Genomic DNA, 14,148 nt, shown 5'->3' with positions numbered 1-14,148 from the left:
TGTCTATTCTGAAGCACGATGGGAGCTCCTGTGAAGGTGATGGTCCACATTTCCTGTTCACATACTGCTGCATTTTTATCATACAACAGCTGAGCTGTCAAAAATGCTCACTGAACTCTTACCCAGGTCATGAGAGGTTGCCTTTCTAATTCTTTGGAATTGCTGGAGCTATTGGAAAGTGTTTTAGCATGGTTAGACCATGAAGCTTTATGCTGCTTAGTTCTCTCATAGTTCGTGCTAACATGATGACTCATGTTAGGAGCTCAGCATTTCAGAAACACTGACCATGCATTTAAAGTGTTGAGCTTTTGAGCCATGAGATGTTCACCCTGGCAGTGAAGTGATGCTGAAAACTGAGTTCACTCTCATGATAGTCAACTGCTCATGCCTATATGGTGAGCCCCTGTGAATCTGTGAGCATCAGAGCTCAGATGAGAGCCCCCTGGTGGGCCTATTCTGTAAATTGTCATTCCTTAACATTTTAGGAAATGCATACATGAGATCAATGAAAGTTCTCTGTTTGGGACCCTCCTAGATCTCATTCTGGGACCCTCCTAGATCTCATTCCATACGTCTCTCCTTTTAGCGTGATTTGTATATATTGGTATAATAAAACTGTAATCCTTGTAGAGCATAATTAGTTCAGTGGGTCATTGTAGCAACTTATAAATTCTACAGGTGTCATGGAATTCTCAAAATCTGCAGACTTGATTATAAGTAAAGGCATCCTTGGGACCTACCGAACTTATGCCTTGAGTCTGAACTGGGAACAGTCTTCTGGAGGCATGACCTGAATTTTAGATTAACTGTGACTAGTAAATAAGATATTTTGAGTCATGGCTTACTAGAACAGCCAAAGAAACATTTGGGGACAGCTGAGGAGATATGGACAAGATGACACATAATTTCAGGAAAAAAGTTGACAAGTTTTCTAGAAGTGATAATTGTATTTGTAACTGAAGTCTTAACTGAACTGCTATGTAGCAAACTAACTCTCAAATGTCCTATCAAATGAACATATCTGTGCACACATATGTATACCCATATACAAAGTATCAAAATGTTAACAATCACTAAATATAGATGGGGTGGTTTTATGACTATTGATACCATTCAGTCGATTTCTATTTCAAAATATTCATGATATGAAGCTGAAAAGGCTTCCAGCATGTTAAATAGCATAGAGGTTCCCAAGGGACAGATTGGTCTCCTCAACATCCATTCCCAGGGCAAAGGCTGTTCCTAATGCAGCAGGCACCAAGGTGGGACACCAAGAATCACTGGAGAAGACAGGGGAAAGTTATATCTCCTTAAACTTGCTGTTAATGTAGTACATCCAGTCCAGGATCAGCCACCATTAGAGCCACACAGCACTCATAGAACACTAGCAATTGGGACAAAGTTTGGGTATAGTTCCTGGTAATATAGCTATTGGGAGACATGAGAAAATGCTGATGGAAGAAGGCACGAACTTCCAGAGAAAACATGAGTAAGTACTGAGGGTCAAAGTGACAATACCTTGTGACAATGATATCACCCTGTGAGTTGGGATTTGCTTAAGAAGATCTTAAACATTCTAAAACCATACACACATACACACACATGCACACACGCACACATGCGTGCACATACACCAGGCAACTATGGTAGGTTATAGAAGGTGTTGTCAACCTAATTGTGGTAGCCATGCCACAATACATTTCCACATCAAGTCAAAACACTGTAACATGAGTATACATGATTTATTTGTCAATTATACATCAATAAAGACAACGACAGAGAGAAAAGGGGAGGATAATGGGAAGAACTGAACCATCCAATCCTATTAGCAAAGAAGACTTTGGGAATCTGAGAATGGGCAGAGAAGTTTGTTGCATTCCAAGAGAATGACGAATGACCAAGTAAGTTTACATATGTAACAGTGTTATCATATGTATAACCATTGGCTGCCTATCTAAAATTCTGTGAACCTCTGTTCCACATGAAGAACTTTCCAGCTGTCTGTGTAATGGTGGATAACAGTGCAATCCCAAGGCCACGGAGGATGTGATTCATAAGTATATTTTCTTCACCTGACAAACTGAGTTCTGTTTATCACTGCAAGGAATATCACTCCAGCCCCATCCAGTACTCCAACGATGATGTACAATAGCACATTGTTCAGTGTCACTGCTGGGCTCACCTTCGTGCCAGAACCTGAAAGGGAGGAACAAGCATCAGGGTGTTTCCTACAATAATGCTTGAAAAGAGGAAGCAAAAGGAAGCAAGTCTGAGGATGAGGTTGGAATTTGTGGAGATCACAGTGTTCTTTTAGCTTGTTACTTAACCCTGCTACCAGCACATATCACAGAGGATATTACTTCTTCATCCCTAGGTCTTGGTACCAGAGGACAATCAAACCATGGTGATTATTTATATGGTGAAAAATTCTCTGATTTTCATGTTTTAAAACCTTTTTTTTTCATTTTACAACTGAATTATTTTAGATACTGGAGAGAACAAGTTAAAATATCTAGATATCCTATTTATTTCTTTCATCTAGGACTAATCCCAAGTTTTCTTCTCTGAAAACTGAGAATGACAATACTATCACTACATATTTCCTACAACAGACATCAGAAAGAATTTGGCAGCATAGCAATAAATTAAGAGCTTGTAAATGGTTACATAAATATGAAAACACAGTGTCAGATTGAGGGCTCGTGGTTTATGAAAAATAATCAGTTAGAATCTTGACATGAATTTTTCTTATAAAGATATAAACGATGGCTGGGGAGGTGGTTCAGACATTAAGAATGCGTGCTGGTTTTCCAGAAAACGTGAGAGTTCTATTCCCAGCACCCACATTGGTGAGGTCATGCCACCTGTAACCCCAGCTCCACTTCATCTGACAACCGCTTATGAGTTCCATAGACACCCAAATACACGCGGCAGAAACTCACAGAAATATACATATATACACACAAAAATGAATTAAATCCTATTTCTAAAGATGTAAATGAGAAACTGAAACCATAAATACATCTTTATATAAAGACCTTGGTTGGCTTTTTATCATTCTACGCTCTTCAAACTCAATTCCCTCATCTCTGATGGGAATATCAGTAATGTATGTCCCATAGGACGCCTGTGATAGTACATAGGAGAGTAAAAGGAACTCCATCCCCAGCAGTTACACCAGGAGGGAGCTATTTTAGCTTCATAACCGACAGCTGGAACACCCTAAATTCTCCTCATGATTCAGAACCTAGAATTCCTCTTGTAAGTCTACACTCACGTGGCATTATCATTGTATGGCGTCTGATCAACCCATTGCCATTGTTGATGACCTGGATCTGCAAGTCCTATAAAATAAGCAGCATGAGTGTTCAGGATTCCAGTGATGAAATCCTAGGAGGAAAGAAAGATAGAGTCTTCAGCCTCGATTGAGTAATTCTTTTCTGTTATAGAATTTTTATAAGATCTTTTAAAAATGATTTTAATGATACAAAATTACAGGGTTCAATATGATACACGTATGCAAATAGACAATAATCAAATTCTACTTCATCTTTCTCAGCTTTTAAATATCTTTCAAATTTTAGATTAATATCAATAATTTTAGATTTTAGAGGTACACTGTGATATTGTGACTGATTGTTTTCTGGTCACACAGATATTAGAAGACAAAGGATCAAGGAATAGAAGAAACTCCCCAGGAGCGCACGTTCTCTTCCCCCCACCCAGGAATGTATGTCTCCTCATCCCATCCCCCAGGAGTACACTTCTTCTCAGATGATCAGGAAGCAGTCAAAGTCATCTCTCATGCTTTCATGACTTTAGAAACAATCTCTGAGCACAGTCATAATGAATCCCTTCAAACTGGCTCCCCTCTTTACTCCACCAACATCATTTTTGACCATTGTGCATGAGATAATTTTGCACATTTAATCATTCTCCGTTCGTATCTTCAGCTATTTCATTTCTTGTGGCTGACCATTACCATCCCAATTTGGTTCTGTCCCTGTGCCCTTCTCTATTAGACAGTTGTATAATGACAGGAACCATTAGAGTGCTGAAACCACAAACTGGTCCTTCAAGCAGAACCATTTTGCCCTTACCTCCAGCCTCCCGTGTTGCATTTCTGATGCCATGGTTCTTTGGAAGTTGTTTAGTTCCACTTAAGCAGGACCAAGGTATAAAAGGCAAAGACTAAAGCAACCATTCCTACCTATCTGGTGGAAAGCCTTCTGCCACAGCACCAATACCCAAGTCTACAAAACTCTCTCTTAGTAGAAACAGGCAGACAGCATGTTGGGCCCAGACCCCACTCTCCCAGGATGCACCTGCTCTTCCTGGCTGTGGATCACCACCAGATGAGCACCCATGTAGGAGCAGTTCACCTCACTCTCATTCCAAGATGCCACCAAGTCAGTCGAAGTGAAGTAGCAGTGGGAACCAAACGGCTTCCAATCCTTTGGGCAACAGCTCCAGACTTTGTCTTTGGGGGAAGAAGGAAATGTAAATGCAATGCAATAAAGTCATTTTAAAGCTATTTGTGTGCAGATGGGACATGGAAGCTGGGACTCCCAGCTTCTCCCAGATGTAGCAGGAGCCCCTCTCTCATCACGTGTGAAGAAACTTGAGTCTACGTCCATTATCACTTTGTCCTACTGGGATGGTATAAGAAAAAGCCAGAAAAACAGAGCGTAAAGAACATCCAAACTTTGGGATATAATGTTCACCAACCTCAGTCTGCAAAGAATGGAACTCATCGTAGCAAGAACCAGAAAGCTTTTACATTACCTAAATATATACATGTATATATACACAAACAATAAATGTCACCAACCAAGGCAGCAAAACTTCAGTTATCAGACATGCATTTTTAGTTAGTGATGATAAAAATGGTAGTCAATATATCCCAGCAAGCAAGATAACAAAAGTATAGGTTAGTCTGAAAACTTTATCCATGATAGATATCTCAAGAAGAAAATATGAAGATTCTGGAAGTTTTAAAAATGTATAAACCATGGACCAATAAAGATGTAAAGAGATGAATGGAAATTTTATATCTGAAAATTATGTTTTAAATATTCTGTGATATTAATTGCATCCTCCTTAGGCAACGGAAATTTCAATGAGCCTTCAAGGGGGAGAAACTAAAATGAAATAGAAAAATAACCTCTCACAAAGATCCTAAATGTCAGTAGATCAATGTGATCACCATCAAAATTTCAACATTCTTCATAAGATAAATGAATCTCAAAGAGTCTCAAAATTCATACAGAAGCACAAAGGGTAGCCAAAGCAATCCTGAGGAAGTCAGAGTAAGTTGGAGGTGTCATCATTCTTGACTTCGAGCTGGTCTATAGAGCGTGGTACCAGCACAAAAGCGCACATGTCGATTGATGGACAGAAACGGGAACCACAAATATAAATCAACACAGCTATAACTACCTGATTTCTTGCCAAAAATAATACATATCAGAGGAAGACAGCCTCTTCAACAAATTGTACTCAGAAAACAAGGTGCCAACATGCAGAAGGATGAAGCTAGATACCTAGCCATTCTATAGAAAACTGACTCTAAAACAGAGTCTCAATGGATTAAACACTTTATGAGACCTGAAACCCTGAACTTGATTCAAACAATAACGTGAGCATTTCAAGATGCGGGCACAGGACAGACTCCCGGAATAGGACTGAGAGCTTCTGTACAGAGAAGGTCACAGCTGAGTGAAGAGTGAGATCTGCTTAGAAAGGCAAGAATCCCAGACAAGCTTAAATGTCCTAGGGAAACAAGTGTTTTCCAAAGGTGTCTTGCCAAAGACAATAAACTGTGCCTATTTAGGGTCATATGGTGGTGTTCCAAAAACACCTCCAGTACAAATGCCCAAGACAGTAGAGAAACTGCTTACTCAACACCCAAGTGATGGCCTGAAACACTTCCCTCCCCTAAACCTAAGCATGCACCTTCATAAGTCCACCTTTCCAGCTCTGTTTACTAGCAAAACAAATTCTCTGTTTAAGTCCTGAGAAAACTATACTGTACAGGAACATACTGAAAGTGTGTGCTGCTCTTGTAGATGACTGGAATTCAGTTCCCAACACCCATGACCTGTGGCTCACAACCGCATATAACTTCAGGTCCAGGGGATATGATGCCCTCTTCTGGCCTCTGCAGGCACTACACTCACACACACAAACCCACCAAGAGACACATGCATACAACATTTTAAATTAAAAATAAAAATCTTTCATACACACACACACACACCTGAACATGACTCCCTGAGATGCTCACATTCAGACCATATAACATTTTAAATTAAAAATAAAAGTCTTATGCACACACACACACACACACACACACTTGAACATGACTTCATGGGATGCTCACATTCACACCACCAGATTTTCTTCATTTCCTAGGAGCTCCTTTCTGTTGCTAATAAAATTCAACTCAACCTCATATCCACCCTGCCTGAAACTTTTTCCTTTGCTAAAGCTAGGCAGCCGTACATCCAATTATGCCTGATCGGAGATCCCTGAAAAAGACTCCACAGGCAGCTGGTAGTGAGTGCACGGTATAAAGTCATGTCTCCATAGTGGATGGGATGCATCTACCTGAGAATCCAGTTGGAAATGTTGGTTTTAGGCACATTAAGTTTTACCTTCCAAGAGTGAATCCCGTTTCGTGCACTCCAATTCAGTATAGTCCAGTTCTTTTATAACTGTTTTTTCTTTAAGAAGCTGAGAATATTTTGTAAGCAAAGCTGTAAAATACAATAAAAACCATTCATTTTCCTGGTCTTATTATGACTCAACTCCTTCCTTTTTACTTTCTTACATTCTTTATAGAAACAAAATCTATAAATGTCCAGTTACCTGAGTAGTTTAGAGCCTGCTTAGGAAATATTTCCCATCACCATAAGCTGAGTTTGATGTCTATAGTCCTATCACTTGGGAATTAGAAGAAGATAGATCCGAAGTTTTGGGTCATCCTTAACTATGTAAGTTAGTATGGTTAGTTATTTGCTTAGTTGAATGGTTGCTTGGCTTAGTTAGTTTAGTTGGTTGGTTAGTTTAGTTGGTTGGTTGGTTGGTTGGTTAGTTAGTTAGTTAGTTAGTTAATGCCTAGCCTGGGCTAAATGTAACCCTACCACACACAAAAATTTCCTATCACCCTATAGTCAATATAACCCTACTCCTATTGGACCACAGATATCTCCGGGAAGGGCTGAAAAGAAGGGACATATCCCTCATCCTGGGTATACATTAACATTTAATGGAGGGCACACTGAAAGGCTACATCTTAGGTGATGAATTCTTTTAAGTATGTGCATAGCCCAGAAAAGGTGAGGGAGAAATTAGCTGAGACTAGTTCTAGGTTTCCTAAGAATGGGAGTTATAAAAGAACCTGACAGTGATCCTAAGGACTTTGTGTTCTCTTCTTTCCTTTCCCTCCCTCTATTCCAGCTAGTTCTTCATTCTCAGTGTCCTCATACTGTTGCTGAGTTCCTAACCTGAAACTGACTCACTGTTCCTGGAGAAAATGAATTTTATCTCCCACTCGTTTCCTGAGTTGCCCATCACATTCTGGCTTTTACTTTTGCTAATTTACCAAACTAGTCTTGAAATGGACCATCAGTGACTCTTCCTGTACACTAATCAGACCTCTCCCCGAGGGACTTCTCAAATTACCCAAGCCTGGTTCTTTTCCTCCTTGACTCTTGGGAGATGGTGGCTCCCTCCAGTTTTGCCTGCTGCTTGCTGCTGCTTCCTGTGTTCCTTCCTAAGTATTTCCTTCCCCACCCACCTCTCTTAAAATGGGATGCTACACACAATTCTATCTGTATTTCTCTTTCTCCTTCAAATTCCTCTTCCTTAGTGATATTGCATTTCCCTGGGTTGGAGGGGTTGGAGGGGTTGGAGGTTGGGGGAGTTGGGATTTGGGAGGGGGTTGTTTGGTTGTTTGGTTGCTTGTTTGTTTTTGAAGGGTTTTTGGGGGTTTTTTTTGTTTGTTTGTCTGTCTGTTTTGGTTATTTGCTGCATGTAAGCAAAGGTCTTCTCAAATACACTCCTCTTCCCTAAAATATGTTAATATGCATCCAACTAAATCTGTGCAACTGAGGTGATCATAAACAAAACGTAAGTCATCATATTTCAGCCTAAACCTGCTGCTCACCTGATTCCTCTTCAAATAACTTCATGACTGTTGATTTTATGGGATCAGAATATTAAAGTCACGTGTTGTTTCTTTGTGTCCCCTAGTTCCAAGCTATCAATATCAACCAAAACCTTACCCGCTTTTTGGTTGAAGTGCCCTCCTCTCCCGTGCATCACTAGCGTGACCCTTAGATCAAACCTCCATCACTTCTCAAACGGATTCTGAATTAATCTTATAATTTCTCCTTCCCTTCATTTTTACCACTCTGTGATAGCACACTTCTATAACTCAGTTTTAATTTTAATGTTTTCCTACTTCAGATTCTTCAGTGGTTCTCCATGTCTGTGGCACCTGGCGAAAGTGGACACACCTTCCCTATGCCCACATCCGTTACGATTATGTCTTTGCAGTTCCATACTCAAGAAACTGGGTCTGTTTTATTACTCTATCAGCTAACCAGAGCTGGGTTGCCTGTAACTGATGCACAATTCCATGAGAATGCATATGTTCACCTAGGACCATGAGAAGAATCTCCCAAGACAGATCAGTCTTGGTCAAGCCACAGAGCAGGAATTGCATCATTAGTTCAATTAACCTACTAAGTTTTAGGATAGATAATGACTCAGCAACAGCTACAAATAAATAAATAAATAAATAAATAAATAAATAAATAAATAACAGAGAGGAAATAAGTGTAGTGCAATATGCATTATTTTTTTTTGATGTGAGTCCAGATTTGTCCCCAAGCATTTCATTTCTTAGTTCTCCATGGAGCACTATGCATTTCAGTAATGCAAGCCTGTATTGACTCATATCTCCCATGCTCCCATATGTCTATAACAGCGCCAGCACACACAGGTCTAGATGTCATCTCCTCCTGGCTTTGCTTAGCTCCCAAGCTTACTTCTTACTTCTTACCTGCATAGCATTGACCATATGATTTTTTTAAGCACTGTTTCACTTGACTATTCTCAAAATTTCTTGAGACTGGGGGGCTGTAGCTATTTCTGGACTCTCTGACATGCTTCCCAAAGCAAATGGATATTACTAATTACTGAATGCTAAATATAACACCTACATAAAATACAGTTTATTTTTTTTTAATTTTTGATGAATGTGAAAACTAATCTACAGAGAAATCAACTGATTTCTTAACTAGCTTTCAGGTCTCTCTCACACAGTCTGGGACAGAAAAAATATCCTGGAATAGCATGGTCCATGATTTCTCATCCCCTTCTTATTCCAAAAGATAGGCGTCTGTGAGTCCAATAGGGCTTCTAAATGCTGCTAAGGAAACACAGATTCATCCTCAGTACTGAAATCTCACAGATGCTCCAGGACATGCTTCTCTAGCCAGAATGGATTCCACCTTTTCTACAGAAGAGTAATTCTGAAACAGATCAAAATTCCCAATATTATCTATTGCCCCAGAATAGTTTCTTTTCCAGGTTTCTGGGTAGCTGTCTGTCTAATGGATACCTTCTCTTCTCTTTGCTTACTTGTTCCACTGTGTACTTACTGATCAGAGCACTGGAGAATAAGATTGTCAACAGCAGGAAATAGATTACAAGGGAGCTAAAGAGGACCTTGGAGAATTTGTGACAACTTTTCTGAGATGTGCTCTTCTTTTGGGGAGCTGAAAGACAAACAAAATTCATTTCTTGAGTTCTGTTATTTCCTCTTCTTTCTCCTATTCTGATTCTGTGCCTGATAAACACTAATAATGTGATGTTCGAAGTAATCAGAAAATGTAAATATGAAACAATCATGTTAATTATAGAAACATTCCAAAATATAAAATAATTCATTCCTGACATTGAGAATAATTGTTGCCAATATTTTGATATTCATCTTCCAACACGTTTGAAACTCTCACACATAAATGCATATTTCCCACAACCGGCACATCATAAATACTCATCTGTGACTATCATTTTCTTTGACATTAAATCATGATTTTTTCTTTATAGTTTTTTTTTGTCTTATTTTTTAGACAGAGTCTTGGTATGTACCCAAGTCAGACCTTGAATTTATTATGTAGTCCAAGCTGGCCTCAAACTTATAGCAAGCCCCTGTCTCAGCCTCCTGAGTTTTGCTATTACAGGGATGTGGCAACATGTCCAATCTTTTTTTAAATATCATTATTCTTCTTTATCAGTTTTATAATGACTGCATAGTATTTCATTATATACTTTTAAAGTCTTCTGGTTTGCTTCCAACTTCAAAGCATGTGATAGTCAAGAAGCCTTTGTATACCTTTGTATACTTTTATGGTAAAAATTACTACATTTTTAGTCACCACTTCTAAAAGAGTTATGGTACTTTCCAACTATATGTAAGGTCCTGTGTTCTGTCTCCATCACTGGGATGAGAAAAGTGAAAGAAGCTACCCAACACTTAGATGCCAAACAAATTATGATATGTTACCAAGTAGAGAGCAGGGAATTATTATACTGTGGTCTAACTTTTGAAACAATATGGTACACATATTTATATGTACTTATATGTAGAAAAGATACAATATGCATGTATGGTGTTATTTTTCTCTACATGATAAAAGTAAAGATACTTTCTCTTTTCCATTGTACCATCCCATGATCTTTCACGTCTGTCTACAGGCAACACACTTGGCTGAGGATCCAGGGACCCACAGACAGGGAGCATCTAAGACCATCCATCTTTGTCCTTTACTGAATCGCTAAGTGGGAGCAGCAGAAAATGCTTTCTTACCTGGCAGAGAGTCTGTGTCGATGTCTGAGGAGTCAAATTTATTTTTGAAGTTGGTGTTAACATAAATGTTTTCTGAAAACATGTTGAGAAGAAATTTTCCCCTGCCCTCAGAAGATGTATATCATCCCGTCTTTAAAATATCTCCTGAACAGGAAAAAAAACAAAAATAATCCCGATACCAGCTAGGGATGAGAGGCGGTAACAGACAGCTGCCCTCAGTTTGCAGCTTAAAATCCACTCCCCTGGCCTGCAAAGGGAGTATCGCAGAATGAAAATGCACCCAGTCCAATCATAGAATTACAGCGATACCAAGAACTCAGCGGGGGAGAGAAGAAAACAGGAAGAAATGGAAAAGAGGAACCAGGTCATTCGAGAAGTCAAACTCCCTACAGAGTTGAGAGTCCTTTTTTTATTTATTTATTTTTTATACACTCCAGATTTTATCTCTGACCCTCCCCCCGTCCACCCCATGACTGTTCCACTTCTGACACCCACCCTGAGCCACCTTCCACAGTCAAACCTCCTTTATCCAGCGTGTGCCAATTTCTACTCGTGATCTCTGAAGAGCTACCAGTTGGTCTTCCTGGGGCTCTAACACCACACTCAAGTCTCTGCGGTGGACAGAAACATTCTTCATCTCAAAGGCACCTAGTACACGCCCTAGACTGTGGCACCACACAGAGGCAGTGTCTTCACCCTGCTCAGTCTCTGGAACCCTCGCCAGCTCTACCTTATGCGTGGACACTCTCTTTAACCTGCCTGGGCACTGACAGATCATTTCCTCCACGTCCTAGCAAAGATTCTCGGTCTTTAAAGTCACTGAGTTTCCAGCCTGTATTCTCCACTGCCACACCCTGTGCCTCGCCGGGCTCCTGAAACCCATGCCTAGTTTACCCTCTGCGAGGAAGGTCCCATCATCCGGCTTAGTCTCCTGATCTCAGCCTGACTTGGAGCTAACATTGCACAGTAGTGTTAACGGTAATCCCGTCCTCACCTCTCCCAAATGCCAAGGTATCACCCCACGCTGCCCTAGGACACGCTGCTCACTCGTGTGGGGTTCTGACTTCCCGTGAGAAGTACCCCCAAGCATGGATGCCTGCCTCATCCTATTTGAGTTCAGACTGCACCTGCCCACTGTCAGACACAGCTGCCCTCCCCAGTCCAGACACTTTCTCAAGAGCATGCTGATATTTCCCTCACTGCTTGGGACTTCAGTTCTGCCGTCAAGCCAGCCCTCTGCACAGTCAGATCATTGCCATCCTACTATGAACACCTACCCTGACTGAAATTGATTTAGTAAGGAAGGAGGAAATAGCATTTTTAAAGGATAGAAGAAGAGCAAGAAAATTCGTAGTTCTCTGTACGAGGTTCAGGGACACAGTGATTCATGGGTACACACCATCCCGCCTGTAATCGCTCATTCCCCTAGACGCTATCCTTCAAACTCCTTATGCAAAAGTGAGTTCTAAAGTTGCCATATCTCCCTAGGGCAAAAAAATCACATTATTAACAAACTACGCTGTGCAAAAGACTACTTATGAAATCTGCCTAGATAACCATCCACACATGAAGAAAGAAAGTATGGTACGTATACTCAATGGAATTTTAACCCAACTGTAAGGAACAAAGTTATGGCATTAGCAAGAAAATGGATAGACCTGGACAACGTTACATTAAACAAAATAAGCCAGACCCAAAATAAGATGTTCGTGGTGCGTCTTAACTTGCTCATTTCTTCTCTGCCTGTTGTGTCATTTTGCTCTTTACCTGTACGAGAAGGAATTTGTCTGGCTTTTTTTCCCATACCCTACTGGGTAGCCTCTAGCGGCTTTGGAATTTGCTGAGTGGCATTAGTAATTTGTTGTTTCTTGAGGGTATTTGGAAAGTTTATGATAACAAGATGATTGGGCAGGAGTGTAAGGAGGGTCTTTGGAAACACTAACCTTGTGATTAATTTGAGTGTTCGCTCTTTGACTTATCTGTCCAGGGAGAAAAGGGATGCAAGAAGATGAGTTTGACCTGATGCCTTAGCACACATATGGTAATCCCATCTCTCATTATCTACAGAAATCTACTCAAAATCATCAGACACTTAAATGTAAGCCATGAAAACACTAGGGGAAAAAATAGATAAGCTATAAAGAAGAATGAAATTGAGGCAGGTAAGATGGCTCAGCAGGTTAAACACGCTTGTTAACAAGCCTGATGACCCAAGTTTAATCTGTGGGACTCAAGTTTCACGGGAAATAACCGAGTCCCCAATGCAAGTCGTCTACTGACTACCCTGTGTTGGGTAAGGCTTTTTGATGTAACAGGAGCTACAGCTCTTAGAGAAAACAAACTCTTCTCCTCCCAGCAGCTAATATATGCCAGTATCTCTGCAGCTAAGGGTGGATTTCATGCACAACTCCCGTGCCCACCTGGGATTTGGAATGTTTTGTTTGTGCCTTCTCCATCAAACACTGAGTCCATATGTGCAGATGCCCTGCTATATCCAAACGACACTGCTTCCATCACCTTTGGATCTTCAACTTTCTGCTCCCTCTTTTGCAATGTTTCCTGAGCCTTATGGGGAGGGGAGTTGCAGTATATATATCCTATTTAGGGCTGAGCATTCTACAGTCTCTTATTCTCTGCACTTTGGCCAGTTGTGGGTCTCTGGGTTAATCACCATCTACTGCAAATTGAAGCTTCTCAGGGGAGGGTTGGAGAGACGCACTGCTCTATGGGTTCAATCATAATTCTTTAACAGTCAGTTTAATACTATGTCCCTTTAGCTAAATAACAGTAATAGATTCTCCCCTATGTCCTATGTCCAATAATGGTGTCAGGTATGTATTTCATCTTATGAACCAAGACTTAAATCTAATCAGAAAGTTATTGGTTACTGCCACAATGTTGCAGCCACTATTGCATTGGTGGGCATATGTTGCCAGATCAGTCATAAGTGTGGTTCTCAGGGTTGCTAGCTGGATAAGACTGATGGTTACTTTCTTCTTCAGTAGCATGCAGAGCACCTTCCAGCACTGTGAAAGCTGGACAGTAGAGATGGAACTTCTAGGTCAATATCAGCTTGATTTTTCCATGTCCTATGACTCAAATATGTGGTCTGCAGCAATACAGCCTTATCATAAAATCTTGGAGCATTACTCATAAAAGCTAAGTTAGAGAGCCAACCTAGTTGTCCAACAACAGAAGGATGGATAAAGAAAATGTGGTATATAGGTATAAGGGAATTTCTCAGTCATGAAAAAGATAAAAGTTGT

General features: G+C 40.3%; 1 protein-coding gene across 2 annotated transcripts; it reads right to left on the bottom strand.

Annotated features, from left to right (window-relative positions):
• Positions 1-1,725: 1,725 nt before the first annotated feature.
• LOC114615375 (C-type lectin domain family 4 member A-like) lies at positions 1,726-11,546 on the bottom strand. Of its 2 annotated transcripts, none has more exons than XM_028761113.1 (7): positions 11,378-11,546; positions 10,883-11,026; positions 9,672-9,788; positions 6,657-6,758; positions 4,326-4,480; positions 3,278-3,390; positions 1,726-2,196 (listed from the first exon to the last, which is right to left on the bottom strand). In XM_028761113.1, the coding sequence occupies exons 2-7, from the start codon at positions 10,962-10,964 to the stop codon at positions 2,052-2,054; spliced, it is 714 nt and encodes a 237-aa protein (XP_028616946.1). In that variant the 5' UTR covers positions 10,965-11,026; positions 11,378-11,546; the 3' UTR covers positions 1,726-2,051. The 2 variants fall into 2 exon arrangements, with proteins under 2 accessions (XP_028616946.1, XP_028616945.1); XM_028761112.1 differs by having other exon boundaries at positions 11,403-11,546.
• Positions 11,547-14,148: the final 2,602 nt, after the last annotated feature.

Source organism: Grammomys surdaster, unplaced genomic scaffold, assembly GCF_004785775.1.
Source record: "Grammomys surdaster isolate TR1022 unplaced genomic scaffold, NIH_TR_1.0 126660, whole genome shotgun sequence".
Taxonomy (NCBI): Eukaryota; Metazoa; Chordata; class Mammalia; order Rodentia; family Muridae; genus Grammomys; species Grammomys surdaster.
This window is presented reverse-complemented; position numbering and strand designations above follow the sequence as displayed.